This window comes from Orycteropus afer, unplaced genomic scaffold, assembly GCF_000298275.1.
Source record: "Orycteropus afer afer isolate SDZICR_OR568_19922 unplaced genomic scaffold, OryAfe1.0 scaffold00355, whole genome shotgun sequence".
In the NCBI taxonomy this organism is placed as follows: Eukaryota; Metazoa; Chordata; class Mammalia; order Tubulidentata; family Orycteropodidae; genus Orycteropus; species Orycteropus afer.
The window spans coordinates 2878808-2890984 of NW_006921942.1; the positions used below are offsets into that span (position 1 = coordinate 2878808).

The window sequence follows — 12177 nt, forward strand, 5'->3', positions numbered from 1 at the left end:
GGGGTGTACAACCACCAGGTGTGGAAAATACTTTTCACAGAAGGAACCTCACAGACCATCTAATCCCATGCCCACCAGGCCCAGGTTTGCACCTCCTTCTGATTTACCTCTGGGTTCTGGTAATGTCATTAGACAAGCTCAGGTGCTGGGATATGGAAGGGCTCCTGTTAACCAACATGATGGGCCAACTGTCCCAAAGTCACACTGATAGTTAGTGCAAGCCCCATCTAGAAACAGGTCCTAGGACTCCAGGGGCTTTGTTTGCGCTACACTCTAGCAGAACGGAGTGACAATGGTTTAGGAGCTGGATGGCCTTGGGTTTGAGTCTGGGCCCTGCTGCTTGCTAGCTGTGCTCTGGGGTAAATTTCTTAACCTTCTGAGCCCTGGTTTCTGCACTTGCAAAATAATACCTACCTTATGGGGGCTTGGGGGGTGCTTGATGAGATAATGCATATAGAGGAGCAGCACAGTGTGCCTGGCAGAGAGCAGATGCCCACCACATGGTTCCTCCCTCCCATACCACATGCCCTTCCACAACAATCACTCTGTGCCACACGCACCGTGCTGGGTGTGGAGGAGAGAGATGCTAAGATGATACTTGGAATGGAAAGGGCTTTACCTTTCAGGGTGGCACCAGGGAGCCCATGAGGGCCTTCCTCCCCTCTGTCCCCACCCCTGAAGGCTGCAGGGAGGAGTTCGAGACTCTGAGATGATTCTGCCCAGCTGGAGTGGACACTGGCTGGGCAGCCTGGTGTTAGTCCTGGCTCCTTGTGTGACCTTACCTCTCTGGCCCTGCCTCCTCCGCTATGACATGAGGGGGGTGCACCAAAGGGCTGCAGACACTGTTTTCAGACTGGACATCCTTTCCCCGCCTGAGGGACAGAATCTCTGTTTGCCAGGCAGACAGAGTCCACAGATTCACACTGTCATCCCAGCCACCCACAAAAAGCCCAGTAATCCTGGAAGGAGGAAAGGCAGGTGAATGGAAAATGATGGGGAGTGTGGAAGAGAGACGGAACCTCCACTTAAGAGTATCAGCCAATGACCCATGTCTGCCTTGTTCATCTTTGGCCAACTACCCCTCCCCCAACCATCTGCCTTATGGACATGAAGTCTGTCCCCTGAGGCAATTGGCACAAGGGCCTGCACACTTCATACCCACCCATGGGCCTCTGGGAACCATCTGAGAAGATGAGACGGGACCCTCAGACCTTCACAGGGACCTCCCAGCCAGTCTTTCCTGGTTCTACCCCAGTAAAATACTCCTCAGTTAGCTCTCAGAGGCCTGGGCTGCTGCCACAATGTCTGACACAGAGACGGAGACACAGACAGGCAGACAGAGACAAACAGGAAGGGCTGCACAGGCCAGGGTGCAGCCAGCAATAGGAGGGCCCCACAGACTGCCTAAGTCAGGCCTGGCCCGGAGCCCCCAGGCCCAGCCTCAGCTTTCACAAGCCTGGCTTAGGCCCGTTCAAGAGTAAGAAGGGTGGGAGGATATATAGGTAGACTGCTGGAGGAGGCAGGTAGGTAGTCTGTGACAGGAGGGTAGCCTGTGTGATCTGAGTGGGTGGCTGAGGGAGCCCATAACCCAGAACACTAAGAAGACACATGGCCTTGGAGCTCCAGTGTCCTGCTCCTTCCCTCACCCCCCAATGGGCAGACAGGTCAGAGGAGCCTCCTTTGCTTCCACCTGCCTTCAGCCCCAACCTGTCCCCTCCCACCAGTCACAGAGTCTGAGACCCCACCATTTCAGATTTGCTCACTGCTTCAGCTCCTAAAGGTCTTTTCTTCCAGAAGCCCCCATGAACATTTGAGAAAGCACTCAGCCCACTCCTTAGTCACTGGTTGAGAGTGAAGCCTTGTGGACTGGCATTCAGTATGTCATGGGGATGCTGCACCCTCCAGGAAATGCAGAGGTGTACAGCCCCTCTGCTCAGATTATATACTCTCGACCTTCCAGGGCTCCGTCTGGGCTCAGAGAGACCCAGGAAAGGGACTGAAGATAGAGGCTCAATGTGGCTTCCAATGAAGGCATCTCCTGGGAATGGACATTCCTGCTAGAGACTCAGGCCTCTCTCAGACCTAGCAAAGTGGGTGGGGCAGACAGAATTGGGTAGGACCCCTGAGGGAGACTGTTCAGGCTGGAAACTCAGCAAGGATGGAGTTTTTGATCTCATGTGGTGGGGTGATGGCTCTTTCAGGCAGAGAAGACCTGGGGGTGCCTGATAGACCTCAGGTGTGCTCTGCTTGGTCTCCCCCACCCATATGCCTATCTAGGCTGGAAGTTTCAGGGGCTGGGCTCCTCCTGCTGAGAACACCCCCTGGGACTAAGGATAGCAGTATTGACTGCTCTGGAGGTCACCTGATTAGAGCCTTCTGCCATCCCCTCCAGAGAAGATGGGGAGCTACTCACAGACAGGAGGGCAGTGGGGATATGGCCATGAGGCAGGTGTCCTGGGCTCTAGTTAGAGTTCTAATATTAAAGTACTTCCATTTTCTGGGACTCACTATCCTCATCTTCAGAGGGAGGGGAGTGGGGGGCTCGACAAGAGGTTATTAGCTTTCAGACACAATGATTCTTCTTTAAATTGCAAATCATTAATTCCTACCTCTCTCTTTACAAAGTCCCAACTGGCCACCTAAGGCCAGAGGAAGTGGGGGTTGAAGGGCACGCATGGAGGACAGAGCCCACTTCCAGGGCTGATGCATACTTGGCCAAGCTGTCTTGGAGGTAGCAGGGCTCCAGAGCTTGGGGTGCCTTTGATGCACCCATGGGACAGGTATGGGGGCTCCTGGCCCACCCAACCTTGCTGTCCCTTTAGGGTACTGCTTAGGTGACACCAAGTAAGAAGAAGATCAAGGGAAAGGAGATAGGAGGGTAAGTGCCTCCATCCCAGCCAAAACCTCAGTGGAAAAACTTGTGCTCAACCTGAGGGTGATAGTTGAGAGGGCAGAAAAGGGTAAGTGGTCAGTATGCGGGGTCAGGAGACAAGACATGGGGGCAGTCAGAGAGGAGGCCACTGAGCCCAAGGCTGTGATCCATTCACCCTGGACGTGGTGCAGAGAGATGGGAGGGGCTGGGTCACAGGAGGACAGAGGAAGTGAGAAAGGCTGGAGGACTTGGCTGGAGCCTTTCTAGAGCGGTTCCCTGAACTTTCTCTCTAGGAGCAGCTTTACCAACAGGAGGAAGGTCATAACGTATCTGAAGTCTGCCTTTGAGTTCCATTTACTGAGTAAAACAGTGCCTCCTGTGGGGGCCAGAGTGGAGGTCCCAGCTTGCTCAAAGGAGAAGGCAGGCCCATTGCCCCCGACCCATGACTCAGGAAACTGCAAAGCAGAAGAGGCTGAAGCCACCAATGATTCTAAGAGCCCAAGGTCCCATGCCCTGGCTACCTTGGTCTGCTCAGGTGCCAAGGAACAATGAACAAGCTGCAGTATCTTCCCTGCCTGTCCTGCAGGAGCAGCCAACGGAATCAGCAAAGGGGAAGTGCTTGATCCAAGAACCTCAGCAGACGCAGCCTCCTTCATCCACACCAGAGACCTGGGCCACCACTACCCCCCATCACAACTCTCTGGATACATACCCTCTCTGCAGTTTGGCCTTCCTTTCTGTCACAGGTGACTATCAAAGCCTGTCCTGACCATGACATCTGGCAGGGAGAGCCAGGCCCTGTGTTGAGAACTGCAGAGAAGCCGGGCAGAGCAGGACATGGTGGGACTAGTGAGGTGGTGGAGGCAGAAGAGGAGGACTCTGGCATGAGAAGTGACAATGCGTGTGTTAGGTGGCTCAGGGTGGAATGGATTTCCAAATGCAAGAGTGGCAGTGACAAGTGTGGATGCTGAGGTCATCACATCAGTGGCTAAACGGCTAAGGAGACATGCAAAGGAAGAGGTGATGATGGAAAACCCCAAACCAGGAACTGTGCTCAAAAGTGTGCCCAGTGTGTGTGTGAGGTTGGGTGGGGGGAGCTGCAGGGGGAGGGGCTGTGTATGGAATCCAAGAAGATAGACTGAGGGCAGCCGCTGCCGCCACTGCTCAGTCTGGAGCTGGCTGCTCCACCACTTGGTACCAAGTGGGGCAGGAACCCAGGAAGTGAGTTGCTCTGAGTACCAGGCAAAGAGGCCTGGGCCCCTGAGCTCTATGCTGGGGCTCCCAGAGGGAAGCTCCCTGCACTGGACAGAGGTAGATGCTCTGGCCGACTGTCTCTTACCTTTGGTTTTAAAAGCAAAGTGACAGTGCTTGCACACATAGGGCCGGACGTCAGTGTGGGTGCGGATGTGTTTCTTCAGCATGCTGGGCTTCTTGCAGCGAATTCCACACTCCTCACAAACATATTTCCCTCGGCCGCGGCCTCGCACATATACATACTCTTCGTTTGATTTGTACCTATGAGCGACAGGCGTCATGGTAAAAGGAAAAAAAAAAAAAAAAAAAAAAGGAGGAGAAGAGGCAGATTCCTACCTCAGAAGATGTACATGTTTCCTAGCTTCCTCCAGCCCATTATGGACATCTGGCATGGAGGACGAGGAACCAGAGAGAACTGGGGCCGGAGGGACTGAGACACCCTGGGGATCGACTGTGGACCCCTGGGCCTGCCCTAACCCGTGGACAGAAGGAACCTCGCCTTCCTTTTCCCCAGAGGCAGCAGACATTGGTGCTTCCTGCCAGTAGGGAGAAGCCCCAGATCTCCAGATGGCTTCCTTCCAGAGCCAACCCCAGCTACAGTATCTGCCCATTAAGAACAACCTTCTCTGCCACAGTCACAATGAGAGAAAAAGAATAACCACAGTCACAGCTCAGGCAGCCACCATTTACCAAGTGCTCACCCTGTGCTGGTCACTTTACCCAAATTAGACCACAATTGCCCCATGAGACCAGGGGATATTTAAGAACCTGTGGGTCAGAGATGGAGAGAGACATACCCAAGGTCCCCCAGCCAGAAAGTAACAGAACTGGGATCAGAACCTGCCCCGAAGTCTGTTCACCTTCCCATGAGGGGCAACAAAGGCTAAACCAGTCTATTGGGAAGCCACTCAGACACTCGTGTGAGGGCCGGTAACAGGGATGGCAATGACTTCTAGGAATCCTGCGGTCTCTCCTGCACCCCCACCTCCAGTTACATTGGAAATTCTTAAGGATTCACAGCCACCTCAACTGTCATGGAGCTTTGGAGATTACTTGGGATCATAGCAGGAAGTGCCAAAAGCTTTCAGGAGCTGCCAGGGGCAGTCAGTCCACCTGTTAGGCCTCAGGGCCACCCATGTTCTCTAGACCACAAGTCCCACAAGGCTCAACAGGATCATCATCAAAGCTGTCTTGTTGGTCTAATGCTACATGCATTCAAGTCTCCAGCAGGGCAGGGGAAGGTTGTGGCAGGCCATGGAGCTGAGTGGGGAGCTCCTGGCATTCATCCAGGAGAAAAGTTTTCTCACTCAGGAGGCCTTGGGTCTGCCACAACAGGAGCTTCAAAGGAGGCTCTGGCCTCTTGGCCTGCTGACCCTGCCTTCCAGCACCTAGCAAATGCCCTGCCCACATCCACACTCACACTGTACACCAGGGAGGAAGATACCAAGGCATCCCTGCCTAGCAGCAGACTATCATCTATACACACACACCTACACCCACACCCACACACACCCCCACAACCACGCACACACACACTGTTTTTTGCCACCTCAGGTTTGGCCAACCAACGCCACTCACAGCATCTAAAACCAACTTTTCTTTACTTTTACAGCCAGTCCCTGACTGAGCCAGCCAGTTTCAGAGCAGTGGTCTTTAGGTCAGGTGGGTGGACTTTCACTTGCTCTAGGACAAAGCACCATCTTGTGTTCAATGGAAGGAACTGCAGTCCATTGTGGGGGTATTGAGAGAAATGACTCAATTTTGCTTTTACGAAGGGCATCTATGACCAAGCATATGAGGTGTTTGCCTCCCAGTGACAGTGGTTCACGTTCATGCAGCAGGCTTCCTGGACCCAAACCAGCTACCCACACCCAGATTCTAATTCTTATGTCTGTCATCTTACTGGAGATCCAGGCTTTAGTTGAAGACAAGATGAGACGAGGCTCCCTTTCCCAACAAGGAGAAGACAAAAGTGAGAATTGTTTGGTCTTCCCTTTGCACTGGGGGTTCCGCCATCACCTGGACATCAACCTCAGCTCAGCTTTTCTCAGCAGGTCTGTGATACCCTAACCCCACAAACCAACTACAATGGAGTCTGTCAGCATTCACCGCCCTCCCATGTCCACTGCTGTGGTGGGTTATGTGGGGTCATTCCCACACAGGCCCTACAGCCACTCTGATGTGACCACATCTTGGCTGTGTTCTACGCTTAGGCCAGAAGCAGGCATGCTGTGCATCCATCTCAACTGCTCTCAGATCCTTTCATTTCTCCTTCCATATCAAACATAGGTGACAAATGGCCTTCCTATATGAATAGATATATAGCCTATCTGTTAGTTCATTATACTGTGGTGGCTTGCATGTTATGGTGAGGCTGGAAGCTATACCATCAACAATTCAAATACCATCAGGGTCACCCATGGTGGACAGGTTTCAGCAGAGCTTTCAGACTAAGGCACACTAGGAAGAAAGTCCTAGTGATCTACTTTTGAAAATTAGCCAAAGCAAACCTTATGAATTGCAGCAGAACATTATCTTACTTATTTGCTTTGGACACATCGTCAGGAGGGATCAATCGTTAAAGGAAGATATCATGTTTGGAGGGTCAGCAAGGGTGTGGGAGAGCCTGGGTGAGATAGACTGGCACAGTAGCTCCAAGGATGAACTTAAACATGTCAGTGATTGTGAGGCTGATACAAGACCAGACAATGGTTTGTTCTGTTGTACATAACATCACCTTGAGTTGGAGTCAACTCCACAGAAACTAACAACAAAAACATATAAAGAGACAGAGAGAGGACTCTGAGTTTTCAAGGGCAGTGCCATGACTGGGGGCCACATACACATCTATCTACAATACTTTGTTACCTCCATGGAAGTTGTGCACAGCCTGCTGGGGAGCATAAGGGAGGGGCCTGGGTTGGAAGGGGTTGAGAAGGACTGTGAGAGATGGAGGTGGCAGGGAATCTCCAGACCAGGGAACCCAGGGGCAAAGGCAGGGGGTGTCAAAAGGCCTGCAGTGCTTGGTAGGTAAGAGGAGATGAGGCTAGACAGGCAGGACAGGATGGACCACCGTTGGCCTTGAACATAACACACTAAAAAAGTTTAGATTTGCTTGAAGTTGGCTTAGAGGTAAATATAAAAGAGGATACTTCACTGGCATTGTAGGGAGCGGTTTGGAAGAGGAGAGAGTAGGATTCTAGGCATGATATGCACGTTCTAGGATAGGGGTTCTGGAGCCTTCTGGGCATGGAATCCACAGGCTTTGGCAGCAGTGAGCGTGGGGTTGGGGGTCATAATGGAGAAACTGAGATTCAATGTTTTCAACTTGGCTTGCTCAAGTGGTACCATTCTCAGCCTTGGATAGAAACTCAGTTAGACCTTAGTTTGCAACTGCTAAGTGTGAGATGCTCATGAGAGAGACAGGAAGAAATGTATAGTATGGTTGGAAATCTGAGACTCAGGACAGGAGATGTAGATTTTTGAGGAGGACGATGACTTCTCAAGAAAGCATATAAAATGAAAAAGGAATAGAAGCCCCCAAAGCATATAAAATGAAAAAGGCAGAGGGCCCCAAAGAGAGAAAAGTCAGAGGGGCAGTCAGAGAGAAGGTCAGAGAAGTATGGAAGAGCTGTGGTTTGGAAGCCGAGATGAAAGGAGGCCAACAGAGTCCAATGTCATGGAGATCTTGATGAGGAGGGACACTGAAGGGCCCTAGGACTTTGAAGAGGGCAGTCCTGGTTGAGTGATGCTGACCCTGTGAATTCTCTGCTGCTTGAAGGCTGGGACTGAGGCTTGTACACCTTTGGGGTTCTCACAGGGCCCACCTTGGGTATAAGCATGTGGCAGCTTCCCTTAGCATAGCCTAGACTCTCCTCTCATCCAAGGCTGACCCCACCACAGGAGCTCAGGACCAGCCCCTCTTGCCTGCAAAGAGACCCTGCCTTTCACTACCCTGTCCCAGCAGCTTCCCAAGGGCCTTATTACCCGCTTCTCCTGCACTTTCCCATCCCCATAGATCCAAGTTCAGTTTTCCCACCACAGAGCATTCAACCAAAAAGCCTCCTTCAACTCCAATCCTGCTCCAGCAACTGCTCTCTCTGCTTCCCTTCATAGCTCAAAGTCTGGAAAGAGCTGTCCACATGCACTGTCTACCTCTGCAGACTGTTCTTGCCAAGGTCACACATTACTAAATCCAAGGGATTTTTCCTGTCTGCCCTCTAGCCAGCAGTTCACATGTCACCTTCTGGAAACACCTGCTTGGCTTGAATGATTCCCTTCTTTCTGAAATCCTTCCTCCTCAGCCTCCTTTTATGGGCTGGTGATCCCCAGGCTCCAGCCTGTATCTTCCTTCTCTCCTCCCTCCAGGTGAGCTCTCCTCTGTACATGGGCTGACTTTCCCCTTAGACATGGATGGTGTGCACCCCTACTCCCTAGCTCTGGCCTCTTGGCTGTATACCCAATTGTCTGCTAGGCACCCCTCTGGTGGTCTTCAGGCACCTTACACCCTACATGCCCAGAGTCACCATGTTTCCCATAGTACCTCTCATGGGTCCTCATCTCAGTTAAGCAGCACCACGTCTATGCAGTCAGCCAAGCCAGCCACCTGGGTGTGATCCTTGGTGACTCCATTTTCTCCACTCTCTATATTCAATCCATCATCACAACCTGTTAATGCTACACCAAAAACATGTCCCAAACATGTCTGTCCCCCTTGTCAGGCCATTAACCTCTCTCCTATCACACTGCATCCTTCCTTCACCAAGCAGCCAGAGGAAGCTCTCAAAAAATAGATCCAGTCCTGTCACCTCCTTACAGCCCAGGAGCCCCATTTAGTGTTCCTTGCAGGCTCTCAGAGTAAAACCTTACCCCTTCCAAGGACCAGAGGTCTTGGATACCATCTGGCCTGTTTACCTCTTGGGCTCTTCTTAAACCAATTCTTACCAATCTCTGACCCTCGCTGCACTCCCCTCCAACTGTATCAGATCTCACCATGCCTCAAAGTCCCTGCCAAGTGTCTTACTTCTTCCTTTGCCCTAGACATGGCCCTCTTCTGTCTGACCAGCATCTCCCGTCCCTTCCACACCCCTCTTCTGGGCCCATGGAGTCTCTTACTCCTTCACAGCTCTTGTCATGCCATGTGTACTGGAGTGGCCTTTTTATAAGCATAGTCCCTAATATCTCCATGAAGGCAGAGACCATGTCTATCTCATTTGCTGGTGCTTTCTCAGGGCCAAGCACAGTGCATCATATCCAGCAAGTGTTCAATCAGTATTCACTGGTTGCACATTTGGAAGCCAAGTCTTTCCTTCCTGAGGTCTGCATTCTCATTGCACTTGAGAACCCCCAGTCCGACTTCACAGCTGGATGTTAACATCAGATGCATTCAGCTTGGATTTTCTCCCTGAGTTCCTGAGTACAAGTTTAACCCGATGCTTTGGGCTCTGGATTTGCTGCTGCTGTTAGCTGCCATCAAGTTGGCCTCTGACTCATGGGGACCTTGTGCACAATGGAACAAAACACTGACTGGTCCTGTGCCAATCCTCCCATCAACCTTTTTCCCATTGTTTCCATTCTACAGAAAAGGGAACCAAACCCCAAATTGTTTAAGATACGTGGCCAAGATCACCCAGATAGTGACCTTCCCCATCAGTACCTTGCTTCTGCACAAACAGGCTACACGTATATTTTGGGATGATCCTTTCATTAGGATTTTCTTTCTCCAGGATTCTCAGAGGCCTTTATGGCTGCAGACAAACAGGAACAACATCTTTCTCCACCCAGCCCCTCCTGAAAGGCTGCCAGCTTTGGGGCGGGACCATGCAGGTGCTGACAGCTCCAGAGAAATGCCAGCGCAGGGAACCAGACAGCCATGGTGGGGACCCAAGGGGCATGGTCCTGCCTCCCATGTCTGTTGGTTCCTCTCTTACTCTCCCTATTTCGACTCCCTTCCTCCATCCAAGGCTGCCCTTTGAAGGGCTGTGCCACAGGCTGTCCTTTAGCCAGGGGGAGAAATGACCAACCCCCTGCCTGCCCCAGGGTGCCAGCCAGTCCACCATTGATAGGTCTGGGCTGTGGTAGATTCATGGTTTCCAGGATGGGGAGAGATTTCTCTGAGCCCCGTCGCCTGCCTGTCTTTTGCTTTCCTAACAACCCCTAGGTGTCATCCAGTGTAGGAAACACCTCCGGGTTTTGTTATTGGAGAAAAAGAGCGATTTCTGTGATTCCAGGATGCCTTCTCTGGAGGGACCTTGAGCTCAGCCAGCCTGAGTACCTGAGGCTGAGGGCAGTGATCTGTTTGCACTCACACAGCAAGGGAGGGGGTGTTCCTGCCTGCAAGCAGCTCTCAGCAGATCCTGCTGGCTCAGCTCAGGAGACAGTGGGGCTGTGGGGAGGGGATGTGGAGCTGCCAGACTCTTCCGGATGGCTCTGTGTTCATTCTTAGGCTGCAGCCCTAGACTAATGGCCTCAAAGGAAAAGAAAAAGATCCTCAAATAACCCATTGATGAGGAGGGTCTTATTATCATCATTTAATAGAGTAGAACTAAGAGCAGTAGAGGGAGCTCTGGTAGCGTAGTGCCTAAGGCACTTGACTGCTAACCAGAAGGCTGGCAGTTCAAATCCACCACCCACTCCTCGGAAGGAAGGTTGGGCAATCTACTTCCATAGTGATACCGCCTCGGAAACCCAAGGAGGGGTCACTGTGAGTCGGGTCAGACTAGATGGCACATGATAGATAACAACAAGAGCAGTTGCAAGGAGCTCTGGTGGTGTAGTGGCTAAGGCATTTGACTGCTAACCAAAAGGTTGGTGGTTTGAACTCACCAGTTGCTCCATTGGAGAAAGATGAGGCAGTGTGCTTCCGTACAGATTTACAGCCTTGGAAACACTATGGTGGCAATTCTGTCCCATAGGGCTGTTATGAGTTGGAATTGACTTGACCGCACACAACAACAGGGCTAGTAGCTGTTCAGTGTAGAATTCTTGCCTCCCACGCAGGAGACCCAGGCTCCATTCCTAGGCAATTCATCTCGTGTGCAGCCATCACCCATCTGCCAGTGGAAGCTTAAGTGTTACTATGATGCACAACAGGTTTCAGCAGAGTTTCCAGACTAAGATGGACTAGGAAAAAAGACCTAGTGATCTGCTTTTGGAAACCAGCCTTTGAAAACCTGATGGATCACAATGGGCCAGTCTGCAACAGAGCATGGGACAGTGCAGGACTGGGCAGTGTTTCACTTCATTGTACATGGGGTTGCCGGGAGTTGGGCCAACTTGAGGGCAGCCAACAACAGCAACAACAAAGATGAAAACTGGGAAATTAAATGACTTGGCCAAAGTCACAAGGCAGCTAGAAAGTGGCAAGACTGGTAATGGAGCCCAGGTCTGATTTCAGTGCTCTTAAGTAAGACAGAGTATGACCTAGTTTGAGGTCCTCCCCTGTACTTGAATCCTGTAGCTAGTGCTGCCTAAGCTGCTTGACTAAGCAATCAGCACAAAGGAACTTAGACTGTGACTCTAGATCCCTCTGAAAACCAACCAACCAACCAAACAAACAAAAAAACAAACTCACTCCCATCTAGTTGATTCTGACTCATAGCGACCCCCACTGGGTTTCTGAGGCAGTAAATCTTTATGGAAGTAGATTGCCCACTCTTTGGTGGGTTTAAACTCCCAACCTTCTGGTTAGCAGTTAAATGCCTCAGGCACTGCACCACCAGAGATCCCCTCGAAGCATCTCTCAAACCCCAGAGTTTCCACCAAACACAAGAACTAGGCACAGAGCTCCCAAAGGAGATGGGACATCCCTCTGCTTAAGATTACAAAAGGGTCTGGTGGAAACCAAATGGCATCTCCAGCAAGATGATGGATGAGACAGTTGTTTCTGGATTCTGAGGATGACAAAGACTCAGCAATGAAGCTGCTCTCTAAGGTAGTGAGCTCCCTGTCATTAGCAGTGATCACTCGGAGGCTAGATGAACAGACTAGCAGAAGGGAAGGAATGATTACTGCATGCCCATTATGTATCCATGGTGGTAGGTGGATTAATT

General features: G+C 51.4%; 1 protein-coding gene across 1 annotated transcript in view; it reads right to left on the reverse strand.

Moving 5' to 3' along the window:
• The window catches only part of HIVEP3 (HIVEP zinc finger 3), a 76999-nt gene that overhangs the window by 12792 nt on the left and 52030 nt on the right, over positions 1-12177 (reverse strand). The window contains exon 3 of the mRNA XM_007952718.2: positions 4212-4387. Coding sequence (XP_007950909.1) covers positions 4212-4387 — 176 coding nt within the window. The remainder of the gene's footprint in view (positions 1-4211; positions 4388-12177) is intronic.